A 23,126-nucleotide genomic window follows, 5' to 3' on the forward strand; every position below is an offset into this window, starting at 1 on the left:
CCCGGCGTGCACTTTGTAAGAAAGTATATTACTGACATGGAAGGATCACGCAGCAAAAATGTCAAAAATGTGTCAGTCATTTACGAACAGAAAGTAAAAAACAAGCTCAGTCATGAAGGGGTTAAGGGGATGGGATAGATCGCGTATTTAAGACAATGTTATCAAATTGTATTATATGTAGATCTTGTATATGTTTAAACACCCTTTTTGGCAATCCATCAATTGAGCTTCTAGTATGATAATAAGGGGATATTCAATTGTGGAATGTTTCTTGTTCTGTTTGTTATGTTTCAGCAAAAGATGAGGAAACGTCCGAGTATTGGAAAGATGTACTAAATATGACTTTGTTTTCCTACAGACATACTGTTGCACCATTTTAGCCCATATATCCCCCCCACTTCCAGGTGTCATTGTAATATATCCCTCCCATCATATAGGCATACCTGGCGGGTACTTCATGGCGGACACATCTTACAACTTGTGTCATATAGGCATAGCTGGCGGGTACTTCATGGCGGATACATCTCACAACTTGTGTCATATAGGCACAGCTGGCGGGTACTTCATGGCGGACACATCTCACAACTTGTGTCATATAGGCATAGCTGGCGGGTACTTCATGGCGGATACATCTTACAACTTGGTTCATATAGGCATAGCTGGCGGGTACTTCATGGCGGATACATCTCACAACTTGTGTCATATAGGCACAGCTGGCGGGTACTTCATGGCGGACACATCTCACAACTTGGGTCATATAGGCATACCTGGCGTGTACTTCATGGCGGATATCATAGATTCACTTTTGGGTGAAGTGGCCGCATGAACCTGTATATAAGACGATGAAGCTGAAGGCGAGGACACGTGGTGAAGAATACAGTGTGCGGTGCCCAGCCTGCGGTTACATACTATGTGCCACCTGTATTGTGTGAGTCAATGACTCCTTTCTTCCTTGGCACCGGGAGGTTATGTTGGGACAGCGCAGAGCTCTGGCCCTGGCATCTCTCTCTCTGCTGGCAGCTGCCCTCTCCTCTCTGCAGGACCGGAGCCGACTCCTGGCCTGCTTGCAATAACAACACACAGAGGAGGAGCATGACACGGCTGTATTAAAAGGGGAGCCGTCATCTTCTTTATTAGATACACGTGTCCGGTTTAAAGCCGCAGTGCAATCTGCTTATTTGTTGGTCCCTCCATTTACCCCTCATCAGCACCATGCCAATGAAATACTTACATGAAACCTTTCCATTCTCATTTTATTACATGATTATTTAGTGTCAGTGTGGAGGAGTGGGGGGTCCCAAGGCAGGCTGTAGTTGCATAGGTAATGGCCACATGTGATGCTGAACCTCCATGATTGGAATAACTGAAATCCAATGAATGAAAGAGGTGGGTCAGGAACAGACCGGGGAGGAAAGAGCTAGATGACGCTTCATGTACTCTAGCCAGGAAATGTTCAGGCACTTCCTGTTATTGGGTGACGACACTCCGTTCCTGTCTCCTAATTGCACCCCTGCGTTGTCACCCGTTCTCATGGGCTTCCAATGGCGGCTATTGTCACTATCGGGAAATCCGTCCTGAGAAATGCCACGCAGCCATCGCTGGAGTACATGTAGACAGGAAGTGGCTGCATTGAGGCTGCAGGAGATCAGCAGCACTGAGATGTAACAAAGGATGATTAAAGGGGAAATAACAATTTATGATGTGCGCTGATTTATCAAATGTCATTCAGTCCGGGGTAACGTCTGGTTTATGTTTAGAACGTGCTATGAAGGTTTTTTTTTAACAAGAACCCCTCTAGCGTTCCCCTATCCTGGCCAGTTTGGGGTAAATGCCATTGTTGCTCCTTGTGTGACACAGGACCGATGCCCGCCAGGTCAGGCGTGTGAACACACATGGAGGACATCCTGAACGCAGCGTGCGAGACCTGAATGTGACATTTCACAGCACTCAGTAAACCCGACCTCCGACCTCCACTGTGTTCAATGGAAACATTCTACGTCTTTATAATGAGGCCACTGGGACCCCCGAGGTCGGCTCTGAGCCGGAAAAATAATGTAGGAGCAGAAAGAAGGAAAACTATCAAATAAGTTGGTGGGATCTGGTAATATACACACACTATATTACCAAAAGTATTGGGACGCCGGCTTTTCCACGCACAGGAACTTTAATGGCATCCCAGTCTTAGTCCGTAGGGTTCAATATCGAGTTGGCCCACCCTTTACAGCTATAACAGCTTCAACTCCTCTGGGAAGGCATCCACAAGGTTTAGGAGTGTGTCTATGGGAATGTTGGACCATTTGTGAGGTCAGGTACTGATGTTGGAGGAGAAGGCCGGGCTCGCAGTCTCCGCTCTAATTCATCCCAAAGGTGTTCTATCGGGTTGAGGTCAGGACTCTGTGCAGGCCAGTCAAGTTCCTCCACCCCAAACTCGCTCATCCATGTCTTTATGGACCTTGCTTTGTGCACTGGTGCGCAGTCATGTTGGAACAGGAAGGGGCCATCCCCAAACTGTTCCCACAAAGTTGGGAGCATGAAATTGTCCAAAATGTCTTGGTATGCTGATGCCTTAAGAGTTCCCTTCACTGGAACTAAGGGGCCAAGCCCAACCCCTGAAAAACAACCCCACACCATAATCCCCCCTCCACCAAACTTTACACTTGGCACAATGCAGTCAGGCAAGTACCGTTCTCCTGGCAACCGCCAAACCCAGACACGCCCATCGGATTGCCAGACAGAGAAGCGTGATTGGTCACTCCAGTGAACACGTCTCCCCTTCTCTAGAGTCCAGTGGCGACGCGCTTTACACCGCGGCATCCCACGCTTTGCATTGCACTTGGTGATGTGCGGCTTGGATGCAGCTGCTCGGCCATGGAAACCCATTCCATGGAGCTCTCTACGCACTGTTGTTGTGCCAATCTGAAGGCCACACGAAGTTTGGAGGTCTGTAGCTATTGACTCTGCAGACAGTTGGCGACTTCTGCGCACTTTGCGCTTCAGCATGCGCTGCCTCCGCTCTGTCATGTGACGCGGCCTACCACTTCCTGGCTGAGTTGCTGTTGTTCCCAGTTGCTTCCACTTTGTTATAATACCAGTAACAGGTGACCGCGGAATATTCAGTAGCCAGGAAATGTCACGGATGGACTTATTGCACAGGTGACAACCTATCACGGTCCCGCGCTTGTAGTCACTGAGCTCCTGAGAGCGGCCCATTCCTTCACCAATGTCTGTAGAAGCGTCTGCATGCCGAGGTGCGTGATTTTATACACCGGGGGCCATGGAGGTGATTGGAACACCTGAATCCAATTATTTGGAGGGGCATCCCAATACTTTTGCTCCAACAGCCCAGGGGTTGCACCATCACTCCTCACCTGGGTCATTTAGGTTTAATTTTTTGCCGGTCATTGGTTTTCACCAGCAAGGATTTTCTTTTTTGTATTCCTTTCAGCACATATCATGAAGTAGGGTACATTCTGTACATGTACCAGTGCCCTGCTAGAAGTATCAGTTCCACTACTAGAAATACCAGTATCACTTCTAGAGGTACCAGGGCAGAGGGTGTGTCTATTGCCTATATATAACTGGGGGTGTGGCAGGGGTGTGTCCATTACCTATATATAATGGGGTGTGGCAGGGGTGTGTCCATTACTTATATATAATGGGGGTGTGGCATGGGGTGTGTCCATTACCTATATATAATGGGGGTGTGGCAGGGGGTGTGCCCATTACCTATATATAATGGGGGTGTGGCAGAGGTGTGTCTATTACCTATATATAATGGGGGTGTGGCAGAGGTGTGTCCATTACCTATATATAATGGGGGTGTGGCAGATGTGTGTCCATTACCTATATATAATGGGGGTGTGGCAGAGGTGTGTCCATTACCTATATATAATGGGGGTGTGGCAGGGGTGTGTCCATTACCTATATATAATGGGGAGTGTCCATTACCTATATACTGTATAATGGGTGTGTGACAGGGGTGTGTCCATTGCTTGAATACATTGTGCTAGAAGGTCTCCCTCTTTATCATCTCAGAACGTTGGGTGATACGCTGGACAGTGAAAGGAGAAGCAGCACAGCGATGAGCTCACCTCTCTGTCACTCTGCTCTCTCCTCATTAACTGATTGGCTCCTTGTGCTGCTTCTTCCTCTCACACTCCATCCCTGCTGTACAGTGACTGCAGGAGGCGGATTCTAGGTCAGGTTCGGGTACTTATACTGCTTGCATTGAGATGCTCCATGTAATGATGTATGAATGATTCATTTTGGCCTTGCTGTATCTTCCTGGAGTTCGTCTTATAACGTCGGCCGCGGAGGGTTTTCATCTCCTACATTGTAGAACCGGCGGAACTTCCTCCTTGAAGCCGCATCTGATTGTCATTTACTTACCGCTCATCCCTCAGGACTTTGTCCCGGATGGCTCGGTCAGCCCCGAGAGTCACAAAGCTGCGGAAATGAACGTTTGATCAGATAAATACACAACAAAGGGCCAACGTGTGTCAGTGGAGGGGAATTTCCTTCACATCAAAGTGCCGTCAGCAGTGACACATGGCAGAGAAGATTTGGGGCAAGCAGAGACAGATGGCCGGCCCCTTTAATGTGGCGGCCCGCTCTCGGTACGGCGGTCCGCCGGCCACTAATACTTTATTTGTCTTGTGCGGAAGGTGTTGTGCAAACATGTAATAAGTGTCGTCCTTCTCCTCCGCTGACACATCAAAATGTTTGCTCGGCTTTAAGAGCCTCGGCCTGCGGTCCTCCGCTTGGCTCGCGTCCCGTTCCTGGAGCGAAAGTTGGGCCCGGCGCCAGCAGCGTTCGCTCTCCTGCTGATCTTGGCCGGGGCGACGTTTGCAAACAGTTTAACTCCTGTGTGGCCGACCAGAGATTCATTATTTCTCAATAAAATCCTGTTTTCACCCTTTTTTATTCTCTATTCTGAGTCCTTCTGATCTCCTGCGGCCTCTTTGCAGCCACGTCCTGTCTACGCACACTCCAGCATTGGCTGCATGGCATTTCTCGTGACAAACAGTGGACCATCTCTGTCTAAGGTGTGCTCATTCTGCTGGAAGAGCCTGTGACAAAAAAAAAGTTTGGCTAGATTTGGGCTTTAAAGGAGAACTATGAGGAGTGCTTTCCACTCACCTCATAGTTCTAGCCGACCTGTGACAATGAGACTGTCACAGGTCGGCTCAGTAGATCGGGAGGTGAGCGAACACATACCGGCGTTCGCTCACTTCTCGATCCTGTCACGGCTCTCTGCCGTGACAGGGGAGGGACTGGATTCCGCCCTCCCTGCTGATCCTCCAGCGCTGACTGGTGGATCGGACGGGGGAGGGGGCGGGTACAGCTGGCTCTGCCTCTAGATAGGCAGAGCCAGCTGACAATCACGCAGCTGGGAGGATCCAGACATAATTGTCGGGATCCGTTTCCGATGCGGCGTCTCAGTATACCGCGAGCTGTAGCTCCCTATATACTGAGCTTAGGGTGACGGGAGGACGCTAGTTTGTGTCCTCCCGTTACCCTAAGGAGAACTATGGGGAAAAGCCCATAGTTCTCCTTTAAGGGTCCATTTACATTATGGCATTGCATTATGTCCGTTGCTGTGTTGTGGTGCCATTAGGGATGCACCAATACTGATACCGGTATCGGTGCTGATACTGCGCATTTTCACAACAAATATTCATACAAGTACTCATTCTTATGACCACTCTGTGGCTAAGCCCAATAGAGGGTTAAGCGTGTCAGTGGGAGGAGCTCAGGTAGGTCATGTGACTCCTCTAAAATAAACAATTGAGTGGAGGATATTGGGGTGCGGTGCAGGTATCTTTTTGGACTCTCTTGTCCGGCCTGAACCTGGAGGTAGAGACACAATATTGCAGAGACCTGGAGCTGAGAATTACGGGATCAGGTGTAATTTTTTAGAGCAATCGAACTTGGGATCGAAATTCCGGGAGGAAAAATCTTTATTGATCCTTTAGCAGTGGAGGGCTTCTAGGTTCCTTTTAAGCCCACCTCACCATATTTCAAAATCGCCTCTTCAAGTATGGTGCACAGAATCCAGAGTGTTTCTTTTATTTACCATTCTCCACTCCAAGAAGAGGTGTTGGGGCCCCATCAATGGGCCCTGGCATACAAAAGCTGAGCCCCTGTGGAGCACAGTGTATCTCTGTGCTGACACTGGGGAAAATTCGGTTGAGGATTTTTGATTCTACAAGATTTTCCCAGTATATGGAGCTGCCAAAGACCAGACGTTGTGCCCGCAACTGGGTCCAATGTCCACATTTACAGAATCCGCCTTTGCAAGCGGCAAGCTGTGCCCAACTACACAATTCTATTTAAGTCTTTCAACTACAAGCAAGCAAGGGGATAACATAAGATTGCCTCTGTTATCTGAACTGCATGTTGGATGAAGGTGTTGGATGGAAACCATCCATCACAAATAATAAATGTTATTAGTAAATTGTCTATCAGTTTGAATGTATTTGATTGATAAGATTGCAGTGCGTACCATGTTATGGCCACTAGATGGCGCTAAGGAGGAGGGCTGCACTGTGAAGAGCTCTGGATCTAGCATAAGGCCCCATTCACACTGAGCGATTTATCGCGCGATTTTTGCAGCGATATCGCTCATATTTCCACACGATATCGCTCTATGTAGCGTCTCCAATCCATTTCAATGGAGCTGTGCACATCTCGTCGCTCAATATCGCTCAATATCGCTTGTAGCTTGTCGCTGGTAGCTTGTCGCTCCTACATGACCCTTTTTTCGAGCGATTTCGAGCGATATTGCTCCTGATTGCATACAGCCCAATAGGAAAAAGTTGCGCGACACGTCGCGCAATATCGCGCAATTTTCATGTTGCTCAAAATCGCGCGATTTTCATGTCGCTCAGTGTGAATGGGGCCTAAAGGTAAGTATTGGATACTACTCTGGCTCCATCTAGTGGCCATAACCTGGTATTTCTCTGATTAACTGAATTACATTTAAACTGGAAAGAAAATATACTGTACTAATAGCATTCGTTCTTGTCACTATTTGCACAGAACATATGTACATGCAATCTTGCAGGATGAAGGGCACCTTGATTTTTTAAAAATAAATGCACCCCTCAATTTGTGTATTGTGTCCAGAACTCAGAAAATCATTTATTTTTTATTTTTCAGATATTTAAAGCAAACAAAGACCCGGATACGCCAATCCTGAACCGACTGCCGACCCCAATGGTTGGGCGTTACATAAGGATCAATCCGCAGAGCTGGTTTGAAAATGGCACCGCCTGCCTGAGAGCGGAGATTCTGGGATGTCCCCTTCCAGGTGCGCTCTTCAAGGCTGATTGGAATTTCTGATGAAATATTTGCAGCACTGGAATCTTGGGCTTTAAAGTAAACCTTTAAGCTATAATGGACAACCGTACCTGTGAACAGGTTCATAAATGAATGCAGCCGTCTCCCAAGTGCCACCCACCGGGGTCAAATACTCAACTTCCAGCTTGGTCCAGTGATCTTCATTGGGCAGACACCTCACAGCCATGCTTTTAAAAAAGGCCTCACTGGGCCTTTTTTTCATCTTGGGTATATGTGCCGCACCCCCATTTGTTCCTATAGGGAGCCTAACTATGGCGACCTCCAACGGTTCTGCAAATTACAGCTCTTTAACATAGGTATGAATAGGGCTGCGGCACTTGTTGTGTGCAGGATGAAGAGGACCCGGCGTGAATGCTTTCAGAAGCCCATACAGGGCTGCACTGTGAAGATCTCTGGATCTAGCATTAAAGGTGAGTATTGGGCCAGGTGGGCTGCACTCAGGGAGGTTGCCATATACATTAATGGAGAACTATGAGATGAGTGACTTCCACTCACCTCATAGTTCTAGCCGACCTGTGACAATGAGACTGTCACAGGTCGACTCAGTAGATCGGGAGGTAAGCGAACACATACCGGGTTCGCTCACCTCTCGATCCTGTCACGGCTCTCTGCCGTGACAGGGGGAGGGGCTGGATTCCCCTCTCCACGCTCCGATCTGCCAGCGCTGACTGGCGGAACGGATGGGGGAGGGGGCGGGTACAGCTGGCTCTGCCTCTAGATAGGCAGAGCCAGCTGTCACTCATGCAGCTGGGCGGATCCCGACGTCCAGGTCGGGATCCGCTCCGGCTGCGGCGTCTCAGTATACCGTGAGCTGTAGCTCGCGGTATTCTGAGCTTAGGGTAACGGGAGGATGCTAGTTTGTGTCCTCCCGTTACCCTAAGGAGAACTATGGGGAAAAACTCTGACCCCATAGTTCTCCTTTAAGTACCAACTTGTATCAAAGGTATGTTGTCCTTAACAGGTTCATCAGACAGCCTTCCCCTCAATAAACATTCAAGCCCATCGCACTCCTGACCGGATAAAAAAATAAAAAAGAAATTACAGGGCGGGTGCTTAAAGTGACAGCTGATGCCTCCGCAAAATAAGTGAAAAGAAGTCACTAGCACTCCAACATGTATAATAGTCAATATTTATTGACTTCTATAGTGTCACATCATCATAGGTGACATTTTGGGAACCACAAGGTCCCTTCCCCGCGCTTCCACCTATACTGTTTTCCAACTCAAGTGATTCATTTGAAGTACCCGGTAGTTCCATGCAAGGGGGTGCCTGTGACCTTCTGCCCTTCATGGTGTCCCAGTAGCCAGTTGCCAAGCCCGAGCATTGTCATGTAGATGGGAATGAAGGGTTCTTACACCTGTGTAAGTGCCGACGTGGTCCAATGCAAAGTTTAGTCAATGTCAGGCCGAAACCGATACCGAAAATGTTTTTTATTTTTATTTTTTCTAAATATTTTATTTTTTTATAAACTTTTTAAAAAATGTATATTTATTTTTATTTATTAATTCATTTTTTATTAAATATTTTTATTTTTTTACTTTACTTTTAGGGGCTTTGGGGAAATATTGGGGGGTCTAAACAGACCCCTGATATTTCCCTTTTAAAATAGAAAAAGAGATTGAGAACACAAAGTCCTCAATCTCTCTTTCTGTGTCCCCTGTTATCAATGAACAGGAATCCTCTATACTGAGTGTTCCTGTTCATTGATAACATGAGAACATTGTTTGTTTACTATAACCACAATTATGAATGAACAGGAAGTGATGTAGATGTGATGTAGATCACTTCCCATTCATTCATAATTGAGTATATAGTTAACATACCATATCCTCAATTATGTACACACACTCAGCGATCACTGACCTTGCTTTTCTCTCTGACACGCTGTCACAGGAGGCTGATCGAGCCGTGTAGAGAGGAAAGCCCAGCCTCCTGTGACAGCGCTGTCTCCGCCCCCACACCGCTCTGCTGGACTGTGATAGGCGGCAGAGCGGTGTGGGAGGAGAGACGCCGACCATTCACAGCGCTCTCGTCCTGCAGCGCTCGGCCGGCTGTCACTTTCTTTTCTCCCCGCTGGAACAGCGCCCAGCGGGGAGAAAAGAAACCAGGGATGCGCCGATGTATCGGCCGAAACATGGCTCTTTCTGCATTATGCCAAAAGTGCAATTTTCGGCCGATATGTTTCGGCGCTGGTATATCGGTGCATCCCTAGTTCGGATATTTCGGAATTCAGGATATGGATACGAACTTCAATTCGGTTTGGTTTTCGGATTCGGACAAAATCCGAATTCTCGTTAGTTTCGGATGAGTTTATGAATATTCGATGCGAATACCACAGAAAGCCACATACAGATATTAATACTAAAGCTGAATCTCCTAGACCCGAAATGGTATTAGGGATCCGAATTTCCAAATTGCATTTGGGAACTCCCAAATGCCATTCTGGTCTGGGAGCCATTTACATATATTACTTTAGCTGAGGCTCCCACACCCGAATGGCATACGGGAGCTCCGAATGGCATTCGGAAATTCGGATCCCCAATGCCATTCGGGTCCAGCAGCCTCAGCTTTAGTATTATATGTATAAGAATTTTTGTTATTAAAATTCGTGTTCAGACCCATTGGGATGCATTAAACCGAAAAACACATCTGATTGGCCAGTAAAGTCACATGCTTGATTCAGTTTCATTTTGGAACGAATTTCGGACGGGATCCGAAATCCGGAAACGGAAATTTGGATTCTGACACATTCGGATGAATTAGAATTCGGATGAGTCCTAATTTCCGAATATTAGTCCGAATTTTGATTCGAACTGAAATGAATATCACATGTCTAGTTGAGGAGAAGGGGAGGTGTTCTGAAGTCCAGCATAGGCTGACAACACATCCTGGGATGTTAATGTGGCAGAGGCAAAGTTATCAGCTCTCTACAGAACGATGGGAGCTCAGTGGATTTCTGGCAGATTATTCGGTATTTATCCGTACTTGCAGTCTTTTAAAAGGGATGAAACACGTGGAAGCGTGCGTGGATTGTAGAGATTTACTACATATGGGGTTTTTCATTTGTGTCAGACATAAACTTTAAGCTTAGGTGTAAGGTTTGGCTTTAGTTATAGGATTGGGGGTTGGGTACATTAAGAGTAACCTTTGGGGGTTTGACTAAGGACCCAGATGTAGGTTTTGGTTCAGTGATAGATCAAGGGTTAAGTTTGGGGGCTGGGTTGATGTTTTTGGGTTAACAGATTAGTTTAGGGTTCCATTTAGGTTCTGTATTCAGATCTGAGCTTGGTGGTTAGGATAAGGCGTTGGGTCCATGCCACCACTCCTTGACTCCGGTGGGCAGGCACTGCACACTAGACATGTGCGATTCGTTTCGTTCCGAATCGAAATACGCTGTACAAACATGGCTGACCGCAGTCCGCAGGGAGGCAAACACTGCGAGCACTATGTGAAATTGTGGTTTCTCTCTCCGCAGATCCGAATACTGTGTTCATGTGGGAACACCAACCACAACCAACAGATAAACTGGAGTTCAAACACCACAACTACGAGGCGATGAGGAAGGTAATTACAAGGCGGAGACCAGAGAGAGAGAGACTGGAGGGAATGGGATCTATATTATAGACAATGATTACCAATAATACCAGTTTACTGCTTAGCGGGTTATCTGAGCAAATGAATGTGTGAGAGAGATAGAGAGAGAAGAAGAAGAAAGAGGAAAAAAAGAGACAGAGAGATGAAAGAGATATGGAGGGAGAGAGAAAGAGAGAGAAAAAGAGGAGAGAAAAAGGAAAGAGAGAGAGAGAGAGAAAAAAGGAAAGAAAGGGCAAAAGAGAGAGAGAGAGAGAAAGAGACAGAGAGATGAAAGATATGGAGGGAGAGAGAGTAAAAGAGGAGAGAAAAAGGAAAGAGAGAGAGATGGAGGGAGAGAGAGAAAGAAAAATGAAAGAGAGAAAAAGAGAGTGGAGAAGAGAGAATAGAGAGAGAGAAGATGAGAGAGAAAAGAGGAAAGAAAGGGCAAAAGAGAGAGAGAAAAAGAGACAGATAGATGAGCGATATGGAGGGAGAAAGAGTAAAAGAGGAGAGAAAGAGGAAAGAGAGTGAGACGGAGGGAGAGAGAAAGAGAGAGACATAAATGGAAGAGAGAGAGAGAAAGAAAGAGAGAGAGTAGACAAGAGAGACTAGGGAGAGAGAGAAGGAGAGAAAGGGGGGTGAAAGAGAGAGAGAAAAAGAGACAGATGAGAGATATGGAGGGAGACAGAGTAAAAGAGGAGAGAAAGAGAGAGAGAAAGACAGAAGGGAGAGGGAAAGAGAGAGATAAAAGGAAGAGCGAGATAAAGAAAAAAGAAAGAGAGCAAAAAAGAGAGAGAGTAAAGAGAGAGAGAGAAAAAGAGAAGGGGGAGAGAGAATATGAATGGATATATATGTAAAGGAAAAACCTTTATTTGTGGAGTCCTCACCTCCCTGTTCATGTAATTGGCTCCCTTCCTCTCCCAGACATTTGCACAAAGCTTGGGGTTCTCGGCATCCTCAGTGATGTCCCAATGTTAACTGCACTGAGAGTTCCATGTTTGAGAAGATACTTGCACAGGATGCAGAGGGTTCTGAGTATGCTGAGACTGTTATTATAGTGATGGTGGACCCATCCACTTCGCTTGGCACTCCTGTAGAAAGATCTGAGCATGAGCACTGGCATAGACCATCTCACTATCTGCAGCACAGGAGCAGGTCATGTTTGATGGAATCCAAAGTTGACCTGACACTGGCGGCATAGACCATCTCACTATCTGCAGCACAGGAGCAGGTCATGTTTGATAGAATCCAAAGCTGACCTGACACTGGCATAGACCTTCTCACTATCTGCAGCACAGGAGCAGGTCATGTTTGATAGAATCCAAAGCTGACCTGACACTGGCATAGACCTTCTCACTATCTGCAGCACAGGAGCAGGTCATGTTTGATTTAATCCAAAGCTGACCTGACACTGGCGGCATAGACCATCTCACTATCTGCAGCACAGGAGCAGGTCATGTTTGATAGAATCCAAAGCTGACCTGACACTGGCATAGACCTTCTCACTATCTGCAGCACAGGAGCAGCTCATGTTTGATAGAATCCAAAGCTGACCTTACATACATTCATTTCAGCTCAACCAAACCAGAATTTGTTTTTAAAGTCATAGAGAGCATTACAAGAGGACAGTATTTGAGGTTGTTAGATTGCCTGGGTTTAGGATAACTCTGAATACAGGGGACAATTCATATGGACCTGTTGTTGTCAATGATGGACAGTTAGGAACCAGGCAATAGCTGGTGATCCCTTTTTTTTACTGATGTGCTGTCATCTTTCCAGCTCATGAAGAGGGTGAATGAAGCCTGCCCGAACATCACTCGGGTGTACAGCATTGGCAAGAGCTACCTGGGCCTGAAGATGTACGTCATGGAAATCTCTGACAACCCGGGGCAGCACGAGCTGGGTGAGGATATCATCCGATAATACAGCCTTGCTCAACCCTTTTACACTGAGGAACCCTTGAGGTCATTTTTAGGTCTCAAGGAACCACTGCTTAACATGATTGTATCTACAGCTCACAGCACATTAGCATCATCAATATGATGTAGATATAATACTAATAACAAACAAAAGAATACATAGTTGGCCTATCAATTAATGCCCCCTTACATAGGTAGCCTATCAATAAATGCCCCCTTACATAGGTAGCCTATCAATAAATGCCCCCTTACATAGGTGGCCTATCAATTAATGCCCCCTTACATAGGTGGCCTATCAATTAATGCCCACTTATATAGGTAGCCTATCAATAAATGCCCCCTTACATATGTAGCCTATCAATAAATGCCCCCTTACATAGGTAGGCTATCAATAAATGCCCCCTTACATAGGTGGTCTGTCAATAAATGCCCCCTTATATAGGTAGCCTATCAATAAATACCCCCTTACATAGGTGGTCTGTCAATAAATGCCCCCTTACATAGGTAGCCTATCAATAAATGCCCCCTTACATAGGTGGTCTGTCAATAAATACCCCTTACAATGATGGTTTGTCCATAATTGCCCCCTTACAATTGGGGTATGCCAGTAAATTATTTCCTACATATACAGTCTGTCAGTAAATGCCCCCTTGCATTGGTGATTAGTGCAAAGAATGCCCCTTATATTGAAGGTAAGTGGGAAGAATCCATCACTTGGAAAGGTCTTCACTGTTAGTGGTAACTTATCTGTGAACCAAGAGGAGAGGCTCCACTGGTGCCATGCAGTTGGTTCTGCAAAGTGACATTGGTCCCAGTACTATGCAGGCGCCATCATGTGGTAGGTCAACACACCCCTGCTCAAGAAACCCCTAAGTACCCCTGAAAGAACCCTAGGGTTCCATGGAATCCTGGTGGGGAATGGCTGCACTAATACCACGCAGATACATTTCTATGATCTCCTATGATTGTAAGTAAAGTCTGGATACTTAGCCTGGTGGTTAGTAGACTTTACTGGTCCCTTGGAGCTGTGGGTGCCCATAGCTGACTGTAGCTGTGTTGTAGGGGCCCCTGCAGTTGGGTTTCCACCCTGTTATAAATGTATTAATAGCATGCTTGTAATAACCCGTTCACATCTACTTTCTCTTGCCCCTTTCTCCCCTTACTTCCTTTACTTTGTAAAAGTCTCACCAAAAATGAACTAAATTTTTATTAGAATGATGAGTCTTTAGAGGGTTAGTTCACCTTTCCACTAAAATCCCCCAATTATTCAACCATCCCCCACTAACAGAAAAAACAATATTCAGATTGTGCAAAACAAGCTTGTTGCCAATAGCATACGTGTAGGCCGAGCTCAGGACGCTTGAATTATTGGGTCATGTGATTTGGTTTGGGGAATATATCCCAATAGTGAGCGCTAAGTGACCACTCCTGAAGCCGACTTTAAGGTCTCGTTCACACCTAGGCGTATTGCATATGCGCGTCTGTTTTACCGCGATTTGCGGTAAAAAAGTCGCGCGACCGTCGCGCGTTTCCGAAGGCTACTTGGCTGTACCACAATGGAAACGCGCAACAAAACGGCCCAAAGTAGTACCTGTACCTTTTCAGGCGTGGGCCATTTTGTAGCGCGTTAGGGACGGGCGGAAATACGCCGAGGTTGGAACGAGACCATTGAATACAATGGGATTTATATTTTTGAGCGTTTTGTAGAGCGTTCGTCGAGCGTAGAACGCGCTACAAAACGTTCAGGTGTGAACGAGGGCTTACATAAAAGGGACAGTCTTTATTCAGTCAAAAGGTCAACAATCCATGATGAATAAAAAAGAACAGTTCATTGGACTTTCATCAAAACATTATCCTTTGGTCTCACCGACATCTTTCTGCCCCATACACGCCCAGTGTGATAGTCCCAGGACTTTACTGTATTTATCTGTCAATACAGTCCTCAGTATTGCTCAGCAGCTTTCCTCAGCTCCAAGCGTTTTAGCATTCACCCCTAGTGGGTCTCCATCTCTCCGACAGGCATCTCAGGGTCACCATCCCTCTTGACCTCTCCCAGCTGTATCACTTGTGCTCACGCATGCAGCAGAGTCTGGCTATGTGCAGGCCCGAATTTCCCACAAGGCCACCGAGGCCCGGCCTCGGGGCGGCAGCGGTGACCTTGTGGGGAAGTTGCCAATGTAATGGGGCCAGTAAATCCGGCCCTGGCTATGTGCCTCCAGCACACCCACAACTCCCTGGCTTGGCTTGACCCTCGTGTGCCTCCAGCACACACCACACCAACTCTTTCTTGAGCTGGGCTCTTAATGAGGCTGCTCTCAGCCACCTGATCACCGGCAACACCTGACCTCAGGACTGGAGATTTCATCCCACCCAGAACTCTAAGAAATCTCCAGAGCTCCAGATTCCCGGCTACAATCCGGAAAAACCGGAAGAAACTGAAAGGCCAGCTTCTTCCCTGCCAAACAATTTACATTCTGGAACCTCTCAGCCCCTCTGGCTGAGAGTCCTGGGTGATTGTGTTGCCAGCATACTCCGTGGCATTGCCACGCACTGCCACAGTTATTTCAGTAGGAAGGTGAACTATCCCTTTAAACACGTTATTTATAAATATATATATGTATTTGTTTTAAAAAATTTCGTCATTTTAAAAGTAAACATTTAAAATATAAGAAATAATTGCCAGAGCACTAGGAGCTTTCTAAAAAGAGAGCCTAGCATTAGTCCTTCCCTTTCAGACATGCTGTCTTTGATTGGAGCCTTGCGGAAGAAAGTGGAGATGTCAGGGCCCTGACTTATCAGGATGTGTATAAATTGCAGCTTGAGCTAATGAGCTCTGTTAAGAACTGTATTAGCTTATTTGTTGGTTATAAAAATACCCCTTAATATTCCTATTGTTGTTCTATTATTTCTTTTAACATTCCTAATGGGCCCCCCCTCCCTTCTCCAGGCCCCATAACAGCAGTGTAGGCTTTTGGATGTACTGACTCTTCAATCAAAAGTAGAAAAATGATTTTGTATGGAGAGTGAAGTATGTAGATGGCATGTACAGCATTTACTAAGCATTGTTCTGCATTTCCTGCCTTGTTACAGGGGAGCCGGAGTTCCGCTATGTGGCCGGCATGCATGGGAACGAGGTCGTGGGCCGGGAGTTGATGCTGAACCTCATGGAATATCTGTGCCAGGAGTACAAGAACAAGAACCCCAGAGTAGTGAGGCTGGTCACCGATACCCGCATCCACCTCCTGCCCTCCATGAACCCGGATGGGTACGAGATGGCCTACAAGCTGGTAATACCCTTCCTTCGTACTGAGACATTCAGAGAACAGCCGCGGGCCCACGGGTCACATGTTTCTAAAGCTTTTAGTTGTTTATATTGGTTTATGGCAGCAGAACTATTTTTATTTTTTTTGCTCAGATCTTCACATATGTGGAATACTGAGAGGCCGCTATGCGTTTTCATTCTTCCAGTATGTGTGTCTCTAAAAGTGGCAGCTGCTATCTTCCTTCTTCATTAATAGAAAGTTGTGAGGACGAAGTCCGAAGTTACAGCGAGGAAAGGGGCATCTTTAGGCCTCATTCACACTGTAATCACGTACAGCTTTGTGCTGCGTGCACGGCCGTATCGGGCAGCACCCGGGAAGGACAGGTGCAGCGTGTGATTAGTACGCAGCCCCCGTCCTTCTCTATGGGACTGCGCGGCCGTACGCCCCCCTATGATCACCTCAAGTGCAGGTCCGTAGGGGTACGTGCTTCCTGGCTCGGACGCAGACAGGATCCATCCTGCCAGCGTACGAGTACGGACACCCGCCCGGACGTGCAGGGCGGGTGAGCCTAGGGGGGCGCACCGCCGCGTAGTCCCATAGAGAAGGACGGGGGCCGCGTACTAATCACACGCTGCACGTGTCCTTCCAGGGAGCTGCTCAGTACGGCCGTGCACGCAGCACAAAGCTGTACGTGCGGGCCGATTACAATGTGAATGAGGGCTTTCTGAGGGCAGGGGGTCTGGGTGGTCTTAGTTTGATGTGCAGCTTCTAATTTGTACAGACCGGGGTGTCCGATTTGTGTAAAAAAAGGACAAAAAGGAGAGAAAGAAGCGCTACAACCAAGTGGGGACTGTTCGGTGTTGGTGTAGATCTAGCTTGATCGGAAAAGACTTGAACGATTGTTGGCAGTGGTCTGTTGCGGTGCCAATATTGCTTTCCGGAAGATATTAACCACTTGCTGACCGTGGTGTTAAACCCACTTCCTGTCCAGGCCATTTTTCAGTATTCAGCGATGCGGTACTTTGACTGACATTTATTCCGTCATGCAACACTGCACTGACATGAATTTTATACCATTTTTTGGGGACAGATCGAGCTTTCTTTTGCTGGTATTTAATCACCACTGGGGGTTTTATTTTTTACTATATTAAGGAAAAATTATTGAAAATTCTGGGAAAAAAACGTTTTTTTTCACTATGTTAGGAAACAATGATTATTACACATATTTTTGGTAAAATATAAAAGTCGGGGTCAGGTCAGGTAAATAGACACCAAACATGTCAAGCTTTAAAATTAAGCGCACCTGCGAAATCGCTAAAAACGACCATACCCATAATTGACCATAGGTGACGCTTTAAAAGCTTTTACCATTCATCAGTTTAGTGTTATCAGTGATTGATGGCCCTAGAATTATTGCTCTCATTCCGACGTTCGCGACGATATGTAACATGTGCGGCGCAATGGATGCAATCGTCGTTTTCGCACGTATGCGCACCCGTTGCATGTTTGGGGGGGACTTTTAAAAAAAATAATAATAATTCTTTTTTATGTGTAACTTTACATTTTTGGGGGAAACTTAAATTTTTTTTTTCCACTTAACTTTATTGCTATCACATAGGGGGCTAAGAAAACCCCCCTATGTGATAGCAAAATATGTGACAGGTCCTCTTTATGGAGACATCAGGGGTCTCCAAGACCCCTAATGTCACCCAGGACCCCCCTGAAGAAGCTGATGAAGCACAGATCTGCTCCATCAGCTTCTCTCCAGCGTCTGAAGCCGGAGAGTGACAGAAGAATGCGGAAGTGATGTAATATACATCAGTTCCGCATTCTGACAGCGGAGAGGGGACCGGAGGGAGGTCGTGTACCGATCTCCCTCTGATCCCCTGTGACAGAGGCCTTATGCTGGTCCTGGGCTCACACCGGGCACAGCGGAACCCGGGACCTGCGTGACAGTGGGAGGGGGGGAGCCGTGGAGGGGGGGGCGCACATCACGGGACCTCATACAAGCGATCCGCCGGCTCTATAGCCCGCAGATCGCTTGTATGTTAACAGGCATCGGTGCCTGTTTTAAAACTTTAGGGCTTTCCCGCTCCCGAGGGGGCGTGGCTGAGCGGACGCCCACTCAGATCTAGAGAGCTCCTGGCCGGTCGTTTTTTTTTACAAAGGCCGGCCGGGAAGTGGTTAATGTAATCCGAAGTGCGGGAAAGAGAGAATCATGGTACAATTAAGCTATGAGCAGTGAATAGTGCAGAAGTTGCAGAAGTGGTGATGTCATCGAAGAAGGAAGTGTTGTGCTTGTTCAGCTGTTTACAAGATTGGTTGAGCCACCAAAGGAAATTAGGACACCACACCCCTGAATAATTGAATACCAACAAAATAAGTGCCATGGGGCTTTTATAGTGTCACATCCGGATATGCGGGTTATAATCGCATACAAAATGTCCCTCAGCAATTACTGGAAAATAAATTATTTTATTTTTTTTAACCCCTTCATGACTGAGCTAGTTTTCAGGTTCTGTTCATAAATGACTGACACATTTTTTACATTTTTGCTGTGTGATTCTTCCACAGCAGTAATATACTTTCTTACTAAATGTACCCACACATATTATATATAGTTTTTTAGAGGACAGATAGGGCTATATAATTATATCACATATTTGTACCTAACCCCTCACTTAGTTTAAATAAAATAAAAAAAATGAGGAAAAAAACTAGAAGAAAACACTTTTTTCACAAGTTTTGATTATTATTATTTTTTTTTTGCATTTTTTTATATTAATTATAGTATAAAAAATATATTTATATATAATGTATATTTTCCTAATTTTGTTTTACACTTTATTTTAATTTTTTTACACTTTGTAAAAAAAATAATAATAAAATAAAAAAACTTTTTTTTTTCTTGTCAGTTTATATCAAGCAATCACTATGACAGCTTGATAAATTAACTTTTTTATTTTATTTTTGGCTATTAGGCTGATCCAAACTTAGGAACAGCTAATAATAACCTTAGAGACTGATCCTGACTTTAGTCAGATTCAGATCTCACTAAAAGCTCTTTGATCGTGCCTAGACGATCAGAACTGATACATTTCACTCAAAAGATATAAATTGTATCTAAACATCGGGCTCTCCAGCTGTCAAAACAAATAGCAGAGAGGTGAGTCACTGCTACCTCTCTGCTATTTTCAGCTGTCAAATACGGGATCGCAAATTGCAGTCCTCTATTTGCATGTAACGGCTTCATTCTTTCATTACTGAAAGGAAGAAGCTTTTACAAAAAGCTTAATTATTTCATTAATTAATGCCTCAATACTGAGACATTAATGAATGACTGTTAAATGCTGAGAATCAGCTGTTACCGGCATTACAAAGCCTGATATAACTCGTCACGTACAGTGTACGTGGCCAGTCATATAGGCACAAAGTGACAAGACGTACACTGTACGTCTCCCGTCACGAAGGGGTTAAATGAAATTATTTGAAGTGTACATAAAACCAATGTAAAAACATATCCCAGAAAGCAGATTCTTATCCCAAGATATAGCGCCCCGCTGGATCACAGGTGCACATTAGGGATGAGCCGAACACCCCCCTGTTCGGTTCGTATTCAAACATTCGAATGGCCGAAATGTTCGAATACGAACTCGAACTCCCCTGCCTCCACTTCGTCTGCAGGCTGGGAGCCATACCCAGCCTGCTATTGGATATTGTAAAATGCAATAGCCAATAGCAAGCTGGCTATTGCACCCGCCTGCTGTCAATCAGCATGGGGGGACCTGATAGAGAACTTTCTCCTTCAGGCCCCTCCTCCGCTGAGCCCTGATTGGGCAATGTCTTGCACCTGACCTTTGGTCAGGTGCAAGACTTTAACAAATCAGAGCTTCAATGGGCATTTTGTATTATGGAATGTACGCGGTCGAACAAACCGCGAACATCCAATAAAGTTCGGCGCTCGGCGAGCGCTCGAACTGCCGATGCTCGATTCGAACTCATGTTCGAATCGAACACTCGGCCCATCCTTAGTGCACATCATATGCAGTCTTATCTATTTCATAAATTGCTCAACTTTAAACAATATCCATATTGCATTTTTATTTGTCATAGTGTTTCTCTTAAAATCATGCAGTGAGTCCAGCCTTTACCGCGTTTGGCCACGAGCTTCTTCGGGAAGTTTGGGAGATCGCCTATAGCAAAAACCTATTAACCAGATATACTGGGGGGGCATTTATCAAAACTGGTGACTCCCTGGTGACATGGGAGCATGGAGGCGGCTTCCCAGTCAATCAGAAAGCCAGGCAGTGTATAATGACTTGCCGCCAGGCTTTTCTTAATTGCTATCACATAGGGGGGCTTAGCTCCCCCATGTGATAGCAGATTGGCAGTGACAGGTACTCTTTAAGGTGATGCTGGGGGTCCAAAAGACCTCTAGTGTCACCTTTACACTTGAAATAAGCTATTGAAGTGCAGATCGCACTTCAATAGCTTTTGGCTGGGCTTCAGGAGCCCAGCACTCACAGCTATGGGACCGGAAGTGATGTAATCTGCATCGCTCCCGGTCTCATAGTACGGGGAGGGGATCAGTAAACGCATGTTCACCGATCCCCTCCCCAGCTTCCCTCCAGAAGCCAGTCCCGGGCCCGTAGGAGGGGCAGCAGAGCCTGGCAAACATGGCGGCGGGGGTGGGCGGCCTGTTTACGGGCCCGGAGAAGCAATAGGGCGACAGCTGAGTCACCTGATCACTTCTTTTGTAAAGCCGACGGTCAGTAGACATGTGCACCAGCAAAAAATGTGTTTACTTTAGTTTCGTTTTGATTCAGGTTTTGCATTATTTTGGATTCGGGTCCGAAATTGAATTCGTTTCGGGATTCGGTGAAATTCGTTAGCGGTAGTCCGGTCGAAATTTCGTTTATTGGACGAAATTTTGTTGCAGGAAATTGACATTAGAAAAAAAAAATGTTTTTTTTTTTTACAGCTCTGCAGAAGATTTAAAAAAGCGTGAGGTTCCCCCCCAATTCATACCAGAGCCTTTAGATCTGGTTGGAATGTTAGGAGGGAGCCTCCCCCAAGTTAGAGCATGAAGGCGGCGTCCCAGTCAATCAGAAAGCCAGGCAGTGTATAATGACTTGCCGCCAGGCTTTCTGATACCAGAGGTATCGGGATAGGCATCGGGAGCATTTTGGTGAGTACGAGTACTCGCCCAAATACTCGGTATCGGCACCGATACCGATACTAGTATCGGTGCATCCCTAATTGTAACAAGTTTTGCCAGGTACAGGTAGATTCCACTGTCCACTAAAAATTAAAATCAGGCGATTCAGGTCATGGTATAGCTAGTGGACATGTGCACTGTCGGAATTCGGATTCGGACGAAATTAGTTAGCGGTAGTTCGTTCAAACGTTCGTTTAGTTTTCGTTTTTTATTCGTTTTGTTCATTCATTCGTTCGTTTGCAGCAAAGTGACATTTGAGGGGGAAAAAATGTTTTTCTCCTTCTCCAATGTCACTTTGCTGCAACGAACGAACGAACAAAACGAATAAGAAACGAAAACGAAATGAACATTCGAACGAACTACCGCTAACGAATTTCGGAAACGGAAATTCGGATTGGTTTGAATTCGTTATATGTGTTATATAATTCGGAATTCGGATACATCCGAATGTCTGAATTTTCCGAAAATTCGTCCGAATTTCAATTCGGAACTAAACGAATCGCACGTCTAATAGCTAGTAGTAGCCGGTCACTTTCAACAGGACTTGTAATGGTTCGTTGCTTCTCCAAGCCACTTCTTCAGTTCTAATGAGTGTTATTCGTTTTTTGTTTGTTTATTTTTTTACTTCACTTTAAATGCTCACAAAACCCAACGGGATTACTGTATGTATGTGCTTCCAGGCGCCGTCTATGTATTGACTTCCTGTGCCCCCTCTTTAGGGCTCGGAGCTCTCTGGCTGGGGCATCGGTCGCTGGAACTACCAAGGACTGGACCTGAACCACAACTTTGCAGATCTGAACAATCCGCTGTGGGATGCGGAGGATAATGAACTGGAGTTTCCCAATCACTACATCCCCATCCCGGAGTATTACACCCTGGAAAATGCCACGGTCAGTAACAAAGTAATATCTGCAGGATATATTATCTGACGGGGGACTGGACTTTTATAGTGAACCTCCTTCAATTATCTTCAAAAAACTATTTAAAAAAATCCCTAAATCAGAAAAAATATGAACTAGTACATATGAATATTTTATCTTTGCCGCCATGTTTATTGAAATTCTGAAATAAGTGAAATGTTGCAGGGTTTATTTCTACAATGTTACAATGTCTGTATTGCAACAGTACAGAGTAACAATAAGAATAATATATGGTTAAGGGAAAAGATTAAAGTCGAGGGCAAAAGTCATGATACTGTCACTTTAACTTAAAGGTATAGTGTCATATATTCATAACTATGTAGTTAGGGTCATATTAATACTTTGGACCAATGACAAGTCATTGATGCATACTGGGAAATCTCTGCTGTCCTTAGATAATGGTTTATGAATTCACAGGTGGCCCCAGAGACTCGCGCCATCATTGACTGGATGCAGAAAATCCCGTTTGTCCTCAGCGCGAACCTTCATGGAGGAGAACTGGTGGTCTCCTACCCCTTCGACATGGCTCGTTCCTATTGGATGGCCAAGGAACTGACGCCGACCCCAGATGACTCCATGTTTCGCTGGTTGGCCACAGCCTACGCCTCGAGCCACCGCGTCATGGCGGAAGATAACCGCCGCATCTGTCACTATGACGACTTTATAAGAGTCGGGAACATCATCAACGGGGCAAATTGGCACACCGTGGCCGGAAGTGAGTACAAACTGAGCTGTGAGCATTCCCATTTACATGTTATTAAAGAGAACCTGTCAGGTCAGAAATGAAATCTATCTTCTGTAGCAATGACCCCCTGATGAGCTTCTGAGTTTTGAGGACGGAAACCCTATCTTACAATAGATAGATAGATAG

General features: G+C 45.8%; 1 protein-coding gene across 1 annotated transcript in view; it reads left to right on the forward strand.

Moving 5' to 3' along the window:
• LOC108802363 (probable carboxypeptidase X1) overlaps positions 1-23,126 on the forward strand; it is a 55,307-nt gene that overhangs the window by 24,233 nt on the left and 7,948 nt on the right. Inside the window, exons 5-10 of the mRNA XM_018574226.1 lie at positions 7,162-7,312; positions 10,838-10,926; positions 12,715-12,838; positions 15,945-16,141; positions 22,055-22,225; positions 22,673-22,970. Of these exons, the coding sequence (XP_018429728.1) occupies positions 7,162-7,312; positions 10,838-10,926; positions 12,715-12,838; positions 15,945-16,141; positions 22,055-22,225; positions 22,673-22,970 (1,030 nt within the window). The remainder of the gene's footprint in view (positions 1-7,161; positions 7,313-10,837; positions 10,927-12,714; positions 12,839-15,944; positions 16,142-22,054; positions 22,226-22,672; positions 22,971-23,126) is intronic.

Source organism: Nanorana parkeri, unplaced genomic scaffold (genome assembly GCF_000935625.1).
Source record: "Nanorana parkeri isolate BGI_ZX_2015 unplaced genomic scaffold, ASM93562v1 scaffold2828, whole genome shotgun sequence".
Taxonomy (NCBI): Eukaryota; Metazoa; Chordata; class Amphibia; order Anura; family Dicroglossidae; genus Nanorana; species Nanorana parkeri.